Raw genomic sequence first — 17777 nt, forward strand, 5'->3', positions numbered from 1 at the left:
TTTCAGGTGCCTGAATAATAAATGGCACATAATAGCATTTCATTTGGTAAAATACAATGAGTTAAATTACTTTTGGCAGATCTGTCCACTAGGTTAAAAAAAAAATCTACCTTAGTGTAACTGCTTCATCTTCAAGTGGTGGTCTGAGGGCAAGTCCATTACAATGTTCACAATGTGGGAGAATGATCATAGGTTGGCGAGCTGAATTTGTATTAATCTAGGATTGAGGCTTCAATTAACATTGGCAAACCAAAAGTATTGGATAGTGTTTCATGTTTTTGCCCTTCCAGCCACAGCCTTCTGTGACAGTCAGCTAAGTGAAACATAGCAATTTATAGGTCCAAAGTGGAGTCTGTAAACTCTTAAGATGGCAGAACTATATGATGATTGATGGCCATCAACTAGTGCAGGCTATAGCTGTGACGTACCCTAGTAGGGAATGGATCACTCAAAATTGCCCTGTTCTGTTCATTCCCTCCGAAGCATATGGCTTGGCCACTGTCAGAGACAGGATACTGGGCTAGATGGACCAGTGGTCTGACCCAGTATAGCTGTTCTTATGTTATGTAATGAGGAATATGATATAGTGTGGGAATATTTCTTCAGAGCCCTTGATAGACTTGGTAAATCTTGCTTTTTTAACACCTTTATGGTTTACCGAAAAACATAAAGGAAGAGAAAGTGAGCAATGAATTTCCACTGATGAAAAATATTTCCTTAAAGTTGCCTAAAATTGAAAATAGAGAAAGCTATGTATTTTGGTTAACAAGGTTCAGCTTTAAGGAGAGAAAGGTGTTATGATACTATTAATGTTTCTTTTGTTTTCTGAACTCCAGTTCCCTTCAGCAGGAATCAGGCATCTATGTTCCTACCCAAAGCTGAAGTCAATAGGGATCATGCAACTAAATCTCAGCACACAACTTTGAGAATGTATGCCTTATTGTTTAAAAATGTTTGTTTTTTTTATTTTGCTGGTATACATTTCAGCATGGTTTTGGTGGTGGTTCTCTTGCCCTTGCCTTCCAGCTACCTATAATACACAAGATTCTTTGAAGACACTGATGTTTTTTATAGAGCATTAACGTACCAAGAATTTTCCTTTGTATTTTGTAAGTCTAGGATTAAAGCTTTTTTCAGCATTTTACCTCATTTAAGTACCTGACCTGTGATATAAAAAGGGCCCCTGTCCGAATATACTGCAGCATGAGCAGCATGGCTGTTCTGTAATCCAAGGTTCCCCTAGTAAATGGTTACTGTCTGTGTATCTGTTTCTTTGAGTGAAGGGAATTGTTGTTCCACAATAGCTGAGGGCATAGAGGAACTTACACTAAAGCGACCATGAAATGAGAGCATTTTTCTTATCTATTTATCAAAGTGCTTGCAGTTCCCATTCTAAGATAACTGAAAGAATAAGAAATATTGAACAAAGTGAATGTATATTCAGAGTATTTAAATATAAAATGATATAAAAATCAACATAGAGGCATTTGATTTTGTCAACTTTTGTTCTGCTTTCCATACTTTTCCATTATGTATATTAAAATTAGGGCTATCAAGCGATTAAAAAAATTAATCGTGATTAATTGCATTGTTAAACAATAGTAGAATGTCTTTTTTTTTGAATATTTTAGATGTGTTCTACATTTTCAAATATATTGATTTCAGTTACAACACAGAATACAAAGGGTACAGTGCTCACTTTGGATGTATTTTTGACTACAAATATTTGCATTGTAAAAAACAAAAGAAATAGTATTTTCAATGCACCTAATATAAGTACTGTAGTGCAATCTCTTTATCATGAAAGTTGAACTTCCAAATGTCGAATTATGTATTAAAAAAATAACTGCATTCAAAAATAAAACAATGTTAAACTTTAGAGCCTACTTCAGTCAATCGATTAGACAAACAAGTTTGTTTACATTTGCAGGAGATAATAGTGCCCACTTCTTGTTTACAATGTCACCTAAGAGTGAGAACAGGCGTTTGCATGGTACTGTTGTAGTCAGCGTCGCAAGACATTTACGTGCCAGATGTGCGAAATATTCATATGTCCCTTCATTCTTCAATCAGTATTCCAGAGGATATGCATCCATGCTGATGACGGGTACCGCTCGATAATGATCCAAAGCAGAGCGGACCAATGCATGTTCATTTTCATCATCGAAGTCAGATGCCACCAGTAGAAGGTTGATTTTCTTTTTTGGTGGTTCGTGTTCTGTAGTTTCTGCATCTGAATGTTGCTCTTTTAAGACTTCTGAAAGCATGCTCCACATCTCGTCCCTCTCAGATTTTGGACAGCACTTCAGATTCTGAAACCTTGGGTCGAGTGCTGTTGCAATTTTTAGATCTCACATTGGTACCTTCTTTGCATTTTGTCAGATTTGTAGTGACAGTGTTTGTAAATCAAACAACATGTACTGGGTCATCATCTGAGAGTGCTATAACATAAAATATATGGCAGAATGCGAGTAAAACAGAGCAGGGGACATACAGTTCTCCCCCAATGTGTTCAGTCACAAATTTAATTAACGCATTATTTTTTAACAAACATCATCAGCATAGAATCATGCCCTCCGGAATGTGGTTGAAGCATGAAGGGGCATACGAATGTTTAGCATATATGGCATGTACATACCTTGCAACGCTGGCTACAAAAGTGCCATATGAACTCCTGTTCTCGCTTTCAGGTGACATTGTAAATAAGAAGCAGGCAGCAGTATCTCCCGTCAATGTAAATAAACTTGTTTGTCTTAGCACTTGGCTGAACAAATAGTAGGACTGAGGGGACTTGGAGGCTCTAAAGTTGTACATTGGTTTTTTGGGTTTTTTTGAGTGCAGTTTATGTAACAAAAAAAAAATCTACATTTGTAAGTTACACTTTCACAGTAGAGATTGCACTACAGTACTTGTATGAGGTGAAATGAAAAATACTATTTCTTTATCATTTTACATTTTTACATTTTACAGTAATAAAAAATAATATAAAGGGATTACAGTACACTTTGTATTTTCTGTTGTAAAAGAAATCAATATATTTGAAAATGTAGAAAAACATCCAAAAATATGTAATAAATTTCAATTGGTATTCTATTGTTTAACAGTGTGATAAATTGTGATTAATTTTTTTAATTGCAGTTAATTTTTTTGAGTTAATTGTGTGAGTTAACTGCAGTTAAACAGCCCTAATTAAAATCTTAATTTTCAGTGACAATGAGGGGTAAGTGGATAACATCACTACATGGATCAGTTATAAAGAGCTCACCAAGTATGACCCTCTCAGTATATCTGGGCTCTACAGTTTCTAGGGACAGATCCATTTAGCAGTTTTTTTTAGTAGACTAATTTTGTTTATTACAATTAAGAGTTTGGCTCTTGTATAGTTATGGTTTAGTAGAAGATACTGTTCCCATCAACTTCTATTTCACTTGTATAACACTGTGTTAATGACATGACCGTATATTTGAGTAGGAGAAATGAGAATTCACAGTGAATGTTAAACTTGACTGCATGCTTATAGTAGATGTCTTGTTACTAGAAGTTTAAAGTGCCAGCTATCAACTGACACTCCTTTTTATGTGTTAATTATAGGCATTCAAAGTTTTGTTCTGTCATTTGAAAAACCTCCACTCTTCTTCCTTGTGTAGGTGACCTTTACGAAGAGGAAATTTGGATTAATGAAGAAGGCATACGAACTTAGTGTGCTCTGTGACTGTGAAATAGCACTCATCATTTTTAACAGCTCTAACAAACTCTTTCAGTATGCCAGCACTGATATGGACAAAGTTCTACTCAAATACACAGAATACAATGAACCCCATGAGAGCAGAACCAACTCGGATATTGTTGAGGTAACAACTTGAAAAGATGATCAATTTTCTTAACTTCCTAGTATTTGTTTTGGCAAAATGTAGAGCAGTAAAGGGCTGTTTAAAGTATGTTAAGTAAAATATTTTTGAGTAAGCATTTTAAAAACAGTAGTTATTAAATATGATTTGCTATTTTTCAATTCTATATTTCTCAGTTATAGCTAATGTCACATTTGGTGGTCAAAAGAACCACCGTTTCCACAGTAATCCAATATTGTGAATATTTATTAATAGATATTTATTTGCTTCTGTGTTAATAGCTAAAGCACAACTACTATGAGAACTCATCAATTCCCACTTTCTGGTTGAATGTCTAAACTAAATAGTAATAGAAACTATGGATTTTCCTTTCAATTGTAGCCTTGCCATAGTGTGGCTGAATTCTTATAAAAGCTATCAAATCTTTCCTTGATATTAATGGGCCAAGTTCTGCACAGCTTCTCTTGTAACTGCACTGCTTTCAAAGGATTGCACAAGTGTAACTGAGCAGAATTTGGTCTGTTGTGTCTTATCTGTTGCACAACTATGTGTCGTTTTATTATGTGTCTAAAGTGTCTAAATCTATTTTTATGGCAAAAATGTATTGATAAATTATTTAATTTGTATTAAAACTACTTTTGTACTTTTTTAGCCTTTCAGTATTTTTCCTGTTATGCTCAAAAAGAGAGGATAAAAACAATCAGAATGTGGAGGTACCTGGTCCTCTTGTTTGTTCACTATATGAAAAATATAAAAGTTCTCAACATTCCACTACTGTAGGTTTATGGTAGTCTTAATATTACTGTACCTTTAAAGAAAATTGTCTTACATTTTAAATAACTGTCATTTTCATTATTTTCCCTACAAATTTTCTTTAGCATTAATCTTTTAAAATAGGATTATATATTTATATTATATTTAATTGGGGATTGGTCCTGCTTTGAGCAGGGGGTTGGACTAGATGACCTCCTGAGGTCCCTTCCAACCCTGATGTTCTATGATTCTATGATTTAAAATGTCTAATGAGAAAGAAAGATCCTCAAACGTTGAAAACACGTTAGGTAAAAAAATTGAATCCAGTGCCCTTGGAAACAATATATTGACAAACATAAATGTTACAATTTAAATAAAATTGGGTCTCATTCACTGTTTGAGGAAGTAATGGTTAAATGTGTATATAATAAATTTGTAAATGAAGTTTAATAGTGTTGTCTTGTAACACATGCTAACAGCATTTCTCTGTGTTCCCCTCTAGTGGCTAGACCATATATGGAGACTTGATTTGGCTGCTGCCTCCAAGCTAATGGACTCAGTCCTTTAGGTCAAGCACTAGAGGCTCATGCTTTTAGAGTCAGAGGTGCTGGATTCAACCCTTTAGGGGTTTTGTTACAAGAGGTTCAAACTTTTAAAAAAGGAGGAGTGAGGATCCCAAACACTGCTGCACAATGACCAATAGCTACCAGTAGACCTGATGATATTTGGTCTGTGCTTCAATTGAAATTAGAAGCTCCAATGTTCTAGCCAAACTTTACGCATCATTCACCCACTGGAGACAGTTTTGGAATGCTGATTAATATAGATAATTTGGCTCCATTGATTGACTCTGTTGTAAATCCACAAGATTATGAGGAAGTTAGTCCTGTTTATGATCCATCTCGAAACAGAATTCATAGCAGCAGAAAATCGGGGAGTAAACAAGCTCTTCATATTTGCTCTTATATCCCAGTTGGTTAGCAAGGGAAAGATGTCAACCTACCAGATTTATATGATGAACTTTATAATTCATTGATACTGGTAATACATACCTGATTGGATAGACTTGAGGAAACAGTTATTACATCTTTGGGTTGACACAAATAAAGTATGCACAAAGTCGATATAATTACGAGCAGAGGGAAAGAAAACGGTTAACCCTCAGTTCTGTTGTTGCAGATAACATACAAGGAGCCTCTTATTGTGTCTGGATCTGTTACAGACCCTTATTGCCTTTTCTATAGTTCTGTTGTATGTAGTTCTTAGATTATCAGAGCTAGATTAGTTAATTTTTTAGGGACTTTTCCTTGTCCTCTATACACAACGCTGCCATACATGAAACACAGCCCTCAGCCTCTGTAGATCAGCCCTCTGGACTCTGAATCTCCCTAAAATGATGTCTTCTGAACCCTTTCTGGATGCAGATTTAGCAAAATTAAAAGAAACCAAGTTGAGGGGTCATCTTGAAAATGCATAGCCTTTCAAGAGTTTTTCGCCCCTAGAACTGCATGAATCCCTATGCAGTTATCACAGTTATATCGATCTCTATTTCCTGTTGCTCACACAAATATCTAGTAATTGCTTCCTCCTGTCTGGCCAGTAAAACTGATATTATCCTTATTGATGGATTACCAAGATCATCAGAGGTAGGTAAGGTAGGCTGACCTCTTTCCTTAGAGATACATTCCAGATTAAAAAATAGATTAAAAAAGTAATATTATGTAGCTAATATTCAGTTCTGTTTTGAAAAGTATCTCAGGGACAATGTAGAATTTCATACTCACTTCACAGGGAAAACATTGGCGGGGGGTGGAGGAGGGAAGGGGCATGCATGGCTTTTTAAAATCAGCTAGTACTGCATTCTCAACATGGGACCTGAGACCATTGAATTCATCGCCTAAAATTACTGTTTAGCTCTCTTGGGTGTTGCTGCTCAGACAATTAACAGATAATTTTTCAGGTGAGGGAAGGATGGGATAGTTTTGCTTGCCAACATACAAATATTTGCTCAACTTCAGCTACTTCTCCTTGATTTGGATAAGATTTGTTCCTGGAGGGCTGTGAATAATACTCAGGATATACAGAAATAAATATCCTGCTTCTTCTGTTTCAGAGATCCGTTTTTGTATTTCAGTTACTGTATCTAGGTATTTATACCATGCTCATTAACATAATGTTTGAGTAAATTCCCAAGGAGTTGAGTGGGAGCTCTGGGGACATATAATTGTGGTCTTTTTCCACCAGGTTAAACTTTAAGTAAAAGGATGAGCCTCTTTTCTCTTAACGTTAATGTATAAAATGCTTAACTGATGGAAGGTTTATATAATCTTACACGCCTTTTTATTTTTATGATTTTTAGATGCATCCTGATATTCTAACGTAGTTTTTTTTCTTATGCCATTAACTTACTGCTGCTTCTTTCTCCCTAAAAAATACAGAATATATTTCACAAAAGGTTGTTAGCCATTCAAAGGCAGTTTAGATATTAGCAGCTCCAGGTGGGAGATCCTGGAGAATTATTATTTATTATTGTGTTACGATAGCACCATGAACAATGATCTTGTTATGTTAGGCACTGTAGAAACACAGAGGGGGAAAAAAAGACAGTACATGCCCCAAGAGTTCACAATCTTTCACCAACATCTCCCATTCCTAAATGACCTTTATTCCACCTCATTCATAGCTGTCCCTGCTATTGTGCAGTAATCTTGTGGTAATGAGTTCCATGGTTTAATCCTGCATATAGTGTGTATTTAAAAAACATTTTTTTCAGCTATATATTTGTTGCCTTTAAATTTAATTGGGTGTCACCTTGTTCTTATATTGTGAGAGTTATTAGAAATGCCCAGCTGATCTTTTGTAGGGCAACTTAGTAACCAGCCAGTGTTGAGTGCAAAGGAACGATAAACAGTACATCCTTTTAATCAGAAACCAAAACCTATCCTTGAGGATCTGAAGTTTGAAGGCAGCTCTTGAACTTGTGTCACAGAAATGGTATATTATGCTTCTACATATGGCTATGTTCTTATTCATTATGAAAACAATGGTCTAAGCACATTTAAGAAACCTCTAATGTCTGTGAAATAATCATATTACTGTTTGCATTTTGTCTGATCAAGAAGATTACCAGACTAGATATGGACCATAGTGAAAATTATTTGTTCTCTTCTATCCTGTCAAAATACAAACAAACAAAAAAAAACCCTCACAGATGCCATTGTTTTATTTTTGATGTTGCTGGCCTGATTTAAAAAGACAAAATCCAAGAATTTCATGGTTATACCTTCACTATCTGTAACTCATATGTTCTGCAATAACTTGCACAATTGAAGTAAAAATATATAGTTCCTTGAAATAACAAAACCCAGTATTATAGGTTAGGGACAAAGTGAAAGCCTTAATTTTGAATTTTCTTATCTTAAATCTGCCACTTCATCACTGTAATTTATCTTTAATTTAATTTTCTACAAACAATTGATACTCTGCCATGGCAGTATTCAATTAGCATTTGAACTGAAGATGAAATGTTTGCTAATTTAGTTTAACAAAGGAGAGATGAACTGCAGTCAAGAATCTGGTTAGCTACCAAAGTACCCAAATCCTTTAGTCCAATGGATCTGAAAGCTTTTTCTCTCCCGAGTAAAACAGGTGAAAAGAGAACAACTGTCACCTGTTTGGCTACTCTGTGATGTTGGCAAATACCCTCCAAACGTCTTTCTTTGTTAAGATGATTTTTCAGTATTTGATGCCTAGGAATTTGTTATTGGCTATGATTGATTTTTGTATAAAAGGCAGTTTACAAAAAAAAGTAGTGTTTTTTTGGAGATAGAAAAGGAGTACTTGTGGCACCTTAGAGACTAACCAATTTATCTACAGCTCACTTCATTGGATGCATCCAATGAAGTGAGCTGTAGCTCACGAAAGCTTATGCTCAGATAAATTGGTTAGTCTCTAAGGTGCCACAAGTACTCCTTTTCTGTTTGCAAATACAGACCAACACGGCAGCTACTCTGAAACCTTTTTGGAGGTAAGCTCTAGTGATTAAGGGAATGTTTTCAAAAGCCTCTAAGGGCATGTCCACACAGTGCGGTGATGCGTTCTTCTTGGGTGTCATTTCTGAAGCACACGGATGTGCAGCTCATTACTTGGTCGGTGTAGATCCTGCTGGTGTGCACTAAAGGTTCCATAGTGCATTTTAATCTAGTTCTGTGCACTAGACTAGAGAACCTTTAGCGCACACTAGCAAGGTCTACACTATCACCAGCAGGAGAGTGAATTTGTGTGGGGGGGGTGGAGGGTGAGAAAACCTGGATTTGTGCTGGAAATGGCCCAACTTGATGATCACTTTAGATAAGCTATTACCAGCAGGACAGTGGGGTGGGAGGAGGTATTGTTTCATATTCTCTGTGTGTATATAAAGTCTGCTGCAGTTTCCACGGTATGCATCCGATGAAGTGAGCTGTAGCTCACGAAAGCTCATGCTCAAATAAATTGGTTAGTCTCTAAGGTGCCACAAGTACTCCTTTTCTTTTTACACTGACCAAGTTATACATAGCACGTTAGTACACTTTCGAAATCAAATCCCAGTGGAGTGCATTATCTCACTTAGTAGACAAGCCTTAAGTCCCAATTTCAAACGTGACTTAGGTGCTTTGGAGGCTAAGTCCCATGGACTTTGGCTCCTAAGAGTTAGAGACGAGGTGGGTGAGGTAATATTTTTTCATTGGACCAAGTTCTGTGTAAGCTCAAAAGTTTGTCTCTCTCATCAACAGAAGTTGGTCCAGTAAAAGATATCACCTCACTCCCTTGTCTGATATCTTGGGACCAACACGGCTACAACACCAATGCACCTAAGGATTGTCACTTTTGAAATTGTTGCTTAGGCTCCTACATCACTTGTGTGCTTTTGAAAGTTCCACAGTAGTTGATCTAACCTGTTGTGGAATGTGTATAAGTAATTCATTGCTTTGAAGTCACTGTATTAATATTTTTCAAGGCCGAAGGGTACCAACACTCTGTTAGGTATCTTACAGGCTACTGATCTGAAATTTGATCTTTTTGAAATGCAGTGTCTAAGTGGTTAGTTCATACTTCTGCTTTAGTATCAAATGGCAAACTCCAGTTCTTCATTCTCCTCCACATTCAAGAGGCGAAACTGCCCTTATATCCTACAAGGCTCATCACCTTTTGTTTATACTGTAGTGTCACGAAAGAGATGAAATTATGTTGACTTTCAATTACTGTGAGATGATGTCCAGTCATTTCAAATGTGATGGGTTTCAGAGGGTAGCCGAGTTAGTCTGTATCAGCAAAAACAACGAGGAGTCTTTGTGGCACCTAAGAGACTAAAAGAAAAGGAGTACTAGTGGCACCTTAGAGACCAACCAATTTATTTGAGCATAAGCTTTTGTGAGCTACAGCATTCCGATGAAGTGAGCTGTAGCTCACAAAAGCTTATGCTCAAATAAATTCGTTAGTCTCTAAGGTGCCACTAATACTCCTTTTCTTTTTTGCGAATACAGACTAGCATGGCTGCTACTTTGAAACCTAAGAGACTAACAAATTTATTTTGGCATAAGCTTTTGTGGGCTAAAAGGGGTAGCCCACAAAAGCTTATGCCTAAATAAATTTGTTAGTCTCTTAGGTGCCACAAGGACTCCTTGTTGTTTTTCCAGTAATTTCAAAGAACAACATGAAATGAATAGCGTGGTTCTCCTAACTGTCCCTTCACTGGAAGCAGAGTTGTAACCAAAATCTTGCTCAAACTGGGTACTGAGATGGTTGTTTAAGAAGAAGTGGGAAACATTTCATAGGAGTTTAATATAAAAGAATATAACTTCATATAAATCAATTCTATTTTATACATATTAAATGACAATTGCATATACACAATTACGTTATGTGCTGCAATTAATTATATATTAATATATATATTAAGATATAAATAAAACTAAGTTAACACTTGACAAATTCACTTGCCTACTTGAGTTTGGTGAGTAAGGAATCCTGAATCATATTTGTCGTGGCTTAGAATCACCTCAGGATCAGCTTTATCCCCTTGCATTGTTGGTACAATATATAATGCAGTTCTATCTCAGTAGTGGGGGAGGGAGCCAACCAGTCGAACACCAGCTTGCTTTTCAGTCTTGTATGTACTCATAACCAGTAAGAAAATCTTCTGTCTAGTGACCTTCTTATTTACTCTGAAGTACACAGTAGATCTTTCAGAGTAGCAGCCGTGTTAGTCTGTATCCGCAAAAAGAAAAGGAGTACTTGTGGCACCTTAGAGACTAACGAATTTATTTGAGCATAAGCTTTCGTGAGCTACAGCTCACTTCATCGGATGCAGTGAGCTGTAGCTCATGAAAGCTTATGCTCAAATAAATTTGTTAATCTCTAAGGTGCCACAAGTACTCCTTTTCTTTTTACAGTAGATCTTTTTATCTTGGACAGTCTGCATGGATGTTTAATTGTGAAAAAGTACAACAGTCTCTATCACAAAAATGTATATCTACATTAATTGGTATAGTTTAATTTATACAATGTTGCTATACTAGAATAATGATCACCGGACCATTGTTTCCTGGTTTGAAATAAATTGAGGTGATCTTGATGATTGTGTAAATTAGCTTAGCTCTTACGTAATGGGAAATGCTTTTCCTGTGATGATTTTGCATGGCATTAATGATTTTTTTGATAGTAGGTTTGCATCCATGTATTATTTCTGTCTTGTGGATTGTCATTGCTGTTGCTGAAAGGTGAAAAAAAGTATATGTATCTTACTATTATGCTAACTGGAAGCAAGCCGATGTACACAAATATGCAATTTCCTAAAATAGTGCAAACAAGCTATGCTCTGAATCTAATATTTAGTGTGTAGAAAGAGCAATATACATTTAACATTGGGTCACACTTTGATTATAAACAACTACGAGTATCTATCCTCTTATGATCAAAAACAGCATGTGCACTATAAGAGACTTGTTTGTTAAGGTCCATGGCTTTTGAGTGTAGTATGCAGATCTCATCCACACATGCAAGGCCTGCAGCATAAACAAGCAGATGTACCTCCACAGCTAGATGAAGTATGTGCCTGAGGATAAGTGTAACTCTGTAGAGATCAGAGAAGTTGGTGTGGAAACACTAAGGTTACAAGCCGAAAGCTAGGGAATAAGATAGGTGTAGTGTTCCTGTTTTTACCAGCCTCGTTTTGTTTTGTTATGATTTTTGACCCTGGATACAGGTAACCAACACACTCACTGAAATTAAGTTCTTTACCTTTTTATGTGAATACAGTATGCTTTTACCATATTTTGAGGGTACTAGAAAGAATTCCATAGTCTTTTTTTCATTTGGGTGAAGTTGATGAAAAACTCTTAAGAGCTTGCCTTCATGAACAGTTAGTTCATGGCAAGCTATGGTGTGAATCTGCCCCACCCAGCCTGCTGTGGACCAAGCTCTGAAGTGCATTAATAGTTCGTTAATGCACTTTGGTCTAGTCCTCTTTGAAACAGGAGTAGACCCAAGTGCATTAATGACACATTAATGTGTCATCAGGGTCCAGGTGGACAGTTAATCCGCAGCAGGCTAGTGTGGGGTAAATTCACTCCTCTGCTTGCCGTGAGCTAAATATTTGTGTAGACTAATATTTAAAAGCCCTACATTTTTAAAAATAATGTAATCTCTGCCCAAAAAAAGAGAGGGAAAAAAAAAAAAGAAAATGGAAAAGACCTTGAGTACACTAGTTCTGTTTTCCTTCCAGTGTTGGATTGTTCCCTCTTTTGAATACTTACTGATTATGTCCAGTCTTGTTTTGTGTGTGCCAAGAAATAGGTTTTCCATCATATCTATTGAGAGATGCTATATGAGGTGAGAGATAAATGAAATAAGAAGTCAGAGAACAAGTGATAGCTGATGTCAACTAATATCATCTGCATAAAAGGTGATGAGGCTTAAACCAGCCAATGAAATGTTTCAGAAGAGAAGCCTCACAGTATTTCAAAAAGAGGGCCAAAGAATCAATTTTTAGTCATTTTTTGAATGGTATGAAAATGCAGCTTCAATCAGAAATGAAAAGAAAACTAATTCCTGAAAGTAGAGCCCTCTAAAAGTTCTTCTCATATTCTTCATATTTGTAAACTCCTTTCTTTAGTTGCAAGTTTAGTTGCACTGTAGCTGTGATGAATTCATACATATATATACTCATAATGGAGTTCATGTCACGCAGTAAGTTATAGCATCTTTTTTGTACATAGAGGCCAAATTCTTTGATGATTTACAGCCCATTGATTTCACTGAGATTCTATGGTGGGGAGTCAGTTCACATTTTCTGTTACCCTCCTGATTTACTCATAGCTGTTAAATAGCCATAAAACTAATATATTCAGTGATGTTGACTAATTTTATCCATTTAAATTTGTTTTTCTCTGAAAGTAGATCTTCATGCAGGCTGCCAAAGTTGGACAAGAGTGTATTTTTAAATAGCTTTACAAGCCGAGAGCGTCATTTTTTTTATTTCACTAACATATTTGATATCTCTGCAATGAAATGTTTTGCACAGTAGGTGCATATTATGTATGTAGGTGGGGAGGTCTTGGCTTTGTATTTAAAGCATATTTTGTTATATAAAAGACTATTGTTTGTAATTTAGAGCTATATGGAATGTGTCAGTAGCTTCCTCTTTTCATGGCTGATTTATGCTGTGTAGTTTATGCACACGTTACAAGGAGGAGGGAGAAAAATTGTTCTCATTAATCCCTGAGGATAGGACAAGAAGGAATGAGCTTAAATTGAAGCAAGGGAGGTTTAGGTTGGATATTAGGAAAAACTTCCTAACTGTCAAGGTAGTTAAGCCTTGGAATAAATTGCCTAGGGGGATGTGGAATCTTCGTCATTGGAGATTTTTAAGAGCAGGTTAGACAATGACCTGTCAGGGATGGTCTAGAATACTTAGTCCTGCCTTGAATGCAGGAGGCTGCGTTAGACGGCCTCTTGGGGCACCTTCCAGCCCTAGGATTCTAAGTGCTTTCTACTCTGGGATTGCACAATGGGTACTCAATCCAGATTCCAATTAGTATTATAATGTGTATCTCCCTTGGTCATCACATGTAGTCCAATATTGTTATTCCACCAACCTCTGACATATTAGTTCTTAAAAACACTAGCATAAAACAGAATGGCTGAAGAATGGGAGTGATCTGAGGTTGAGTAGCCAGGGGAGAAGAGAAAGGGAGAAAAAATTCACAGATAGGGAAGAAGTAATATAAGTAAAGGGGAGAAAAATAGATGTTACAGAAACATTCCTTGTTTGTCAATCATAATCAAGAAGCGCTTTTCTCTTAAAGAAGAACAACAACAACAAAAACCAAAACAGGTACCAAAAAGTGGCAGCAGCAATGGGGAAGTCCACATCACCTGTCTATGGTTACCAGAACTATGCTGTTGACCCCTATTTTTTGTCATTGCTGGGACACTGTGAAAGAACAAATTCCTGATACACTGTCTGTAAATATTTCAGGTTACATTTCTACAGTAGCAGACTTTTTTGCACTACCAAGCAAAATTATCTCCATGTTGACCTGACACAGTGCTTTGGAGAGCACAAGGCAAATAAAACAGAATATTATGTGTAATATTGCAGAAATTATATTTCACTAATGCAGCGGTTCTCAAGCTGTGGGTCAGGACCCCAAAGTGGGTTGGGACCCATTTTAATGGGGTCGCCAGAGCTGTCTTAGACTTGCTGGGGTCCAGAGCTGAAGCCCTGGGTTGTGGGGTTCAGGTTACAGGCCCCCTGTCTGGGGCTGAAGCCCTTGAATAAATTGTCAGCTTTGCCCCCCCACGCCCGAAGTGGCAGGGCTTGGGCTTTGTCCCCCGCACCCGGGGCGGCGGGGCTCAGGCTTTGGTGCCCCCCCCGCCTTCCCCCCCCGGGGTCATGTAGTAATTTTTGTTGTCAGAAGGGAGGCGCAATGCAATTAAGTTTGAGAATCCCTGGACTAATGTATCTGTTTGGCACAAAAATTGATCAAGAATAGTTTTGAGTGTTTAAAATAATGTAAGAAACAGGTTGCAATCTGGAGCCTTAAATTTGTTTCCTTTTTGAACACTTTTCCCATTGGTTATACCAGTAAATCTGATCATGTAAGTTAGTCTATAGTTGAGACAAAGTGGGTGAGGTAATACCAATAAGAAATACTATCTAATCCACATTGTCTCTTTTAATATTCTGGGACCAACATGGCTACAACAACATTGCAAACAATTATATAGCTGTACAGTTTAGAACTCTAAACTATTGCAACTTATTTTGCAAATTAATATTCAAAAGGTTTATGGTGTAGGTCTACACTACAGACCCATTGGTATACCTATATCTCTCAGTGGTGTGAAAAATCCACACCCCTAAGTGAAGTAGTTACACCAACCTAACCGCTGGTGTAGACAGTGCTGTGTTGGTGGGAGAGCCTCTCCTGCTGATATAGCTACACCTCTCACAGAGTTGGATTAACTACATCAACAGGAGAAGCTCTCCCATTGGCATAGGAGCATCTTGACTTACGCACTACAGTGGCGCAGCTCTACTGATGCAGTGTTTTAAGTGTAGTGCCTTCAGATTTGTCATAATTTTCTCATACATAGAAAATCCACAGAATTGAAAAATGACTGTTGGGGTTGACGCCAATCTATATAGGACCACAGAAACAGCTCATTGGTCAAAATTCTTGGTGCTCACACAGCTCTACTTACAAAAGTTAGGTAACTGCCTCACAGCTCTAATCTTCTGCCTCAGTCTGCTTAGTTTATTAACAAGAAGATTAAAAGGTGACTTTATTACTGTGTACAAGTACTTTCATGGAGAGGAAAACACTCGGTACTGAAGGGCTTTTTAATCTAGTGGGAAAAGGTATAATAAGAACCAATGGCTGGAAGCTGAAGCCAGACAAATTCAAATGAGAAATAAGGCATAATTTTTTAAAAGTGAGAGTGATTAAAATATTGGGGCAAACTGCCAAGGGACGTGATGGATTTTCCATCGCTTGACATATTCATGTCAAGACTGGATGCCTTTCTGGAAGATATAGTATGATCAAACACAAGTTATTTGACTCAATACAGGGGTAAATTGGTGAAATTTAATGATTTGTGGTATACAGGAAGTCGGATTGGATGTTCTAATTGTCTTCTGGCTTTAAACTCTGTGAATCTATGGAGACTATTAATCCTACTTTGAGTCAGATACAGTGTGGTGTTAGCATACTGCTGCAAACTTTTTCTGATTGTGGATGCCATTATATGTCGGTTTTGTCTGTTCACTTCAGATATTGCCAGCCATCAGTGAACAATTCTTATTGTCCGCAAACAATTCAAAAGGATAAATGGGCCGGCTGTCCAACCAACTGGGATTAACAACATAAAATCCCATCTCTAGTTCATTCATGGCATTCCTTTAGACAACATGTGTAGTTTACTGCAGCGGGGTTGAAGATTAAAAGTCCAGACCTGGAAATAAATGTTGTCTTTCACACCATTGACTGCTTGTGAAAATAGTATCAATCCTGATCATTCTTTAAAAATACAAATAAGTTAAAAGGGTTAGTCTAAGAATAACTGTAGCTTTTGAAGATACTAATAAAGTGAACAAAAATTAACAAAAAATTGCCTTTCGTATAAATTTAACTTGTTCCAGTAGCTTAATTTAGTAACTTCAACCCCAATGTTAACAGTATTTATTGTTCTGATTTGATTTCAGCTTTGCCACATTCATAGATTCACAGATATTAAGGTCATTATACTAGTCTATTAAAGCATACAATGATTGTGATTGCTTAAAGACTTCTTAAAAAAAGACTCCGTATTACAGTGCTGACCTTTATGATACAATCATAATAGAAAGGAAATTAATCTGACAGAATGGAACAGAGGAATAACATTTTCTTATAGATATTGCTGGCTCAGTTCCAACGTTGTGTAGCCATCTAGGTAGCTAAATGTATTTGTACACTCAGTTATAGGTTGTCCTAAACGGAACTACTTGATAATATTGGATGTATGCATAATATTGGGGAAAAAAGACTACATCAAATAATTATTTTCTCAGAATATAAAAATAATTTTCAAGAGGTGTATAATAATCAAATATTGGTTTGTTACCTTCTTTAATGTTAAGAAGACTACTGTCTTTTAAGCAAATAACTGCTGAAGAATAATAATCCAAAGGAAAAATTACAAAATTCGATACGATTTTGGGGTAAGAAAGAAAGCTGAAAATGTTGAGAAGCAAACTTTGTAAAAACTTTTGCCTCAAATTGTAGAAAACATAATTACATAACTGAGACTAAAATATTAATATAATGTCGATACAATCAGAATTCTTACTTTTTAGCTCCCTTCTGAGAAAGTATAGTGTCAATAGTTATCAGAAGCAAGAATGCAGTGACAAACACTTAGTGAATCTATGGGTATGTTGCCCTGAAAGCATGAAGGCTTTCTGATTAACTTGGAGAGAAGCCCAATCTGTCTTGATTCACTAAAGAATTATGTAAAAGTAGTTTTGTGTGCAAGATTTTAAAAAACCATTTTTTTTTGAGGTTGAACAGATTCACTTTGGTGCAGATATTTGCAATATATGTTGGCGATTATGGGCCAGCTGTCCGTAATCGGTATGCCAAGAGAAGTTTACCTGGAACGAGACAGAAACAAATCAAAGAGGGCTTTAGAACATAATTCCGTGGAAAGAAGCTTGTACATTTAATACTCTCCAAACTGTTCCTTTTGTTTTGTTTAATTTTTATTTTTTTCCAGTGATGTCTATTGCAATAAAATCCCAAATCATAAAGCGTTTTTTCCATATGAGGTTAGAGGAGGGGGAATAGTTTCCAAGAAAGGTGAAAATATTTTCACAATGACAAAACTTAAAAATATTTTGGAAAAAGAGAAATGACATCTCTTTTGTGTGTTTGTGACTAGGTTTGTCCTACACTTACAAATATTTTGAGCCTGAAAGACAGTTCATTCAGTGTTATGTTCTTAAATATGAACTAAGGTATTTTATTTAACTTTGAAATCTTCCCATAAAATCATGTTGTTGTAGTTGTATTTATCCACTTTAAAAGTAAAACATGCAGATAGAATCTTTATGTTGGTATTGCACAAATTGTTTCTTTTGGCGCTGTGATG

The 17777-nt window shown here is 36.4% G+C and overlaps 1 protein-coding gene across 8 annotated transcripts in view; it reads left to right on the top strand.

Moving 5' to 3' along the window:
- MEF2A (myocyte enhancer factor 2A) overlaps positions 1-17777 on the top strand; it is a 161104-nt gene that overhangs the window by 69580 nt on the left and 73747 nt on the right. For all 8 annotated transcript variants that reach the window (XM_048866040.2, XM_048866050.2, XM_048866043.2 and 5 more), the window contains one exon: positions 3648-3851. In XM_048866040.2, the coding sequence (XP_048721997.2) occupies positions 3648-3851 (204 nt within the window). The remainder of the gene's footprint in view (positions 1-3647; positions 3852-17777) is intronic.

Source organism: Caretta caretta, chromosome 10, assembly GCF_965140235.1.
Source record: "Caretta caretta isolate rCarCar2 chromosome 10, rCarCar1.hap1, whole genome shotgun sequence".
NCBI classification, from domain to species: Eukaryota; Metazoa; Chordata; order Testudines; family Cheloniidae; genus Caretta; species Caretta caretta.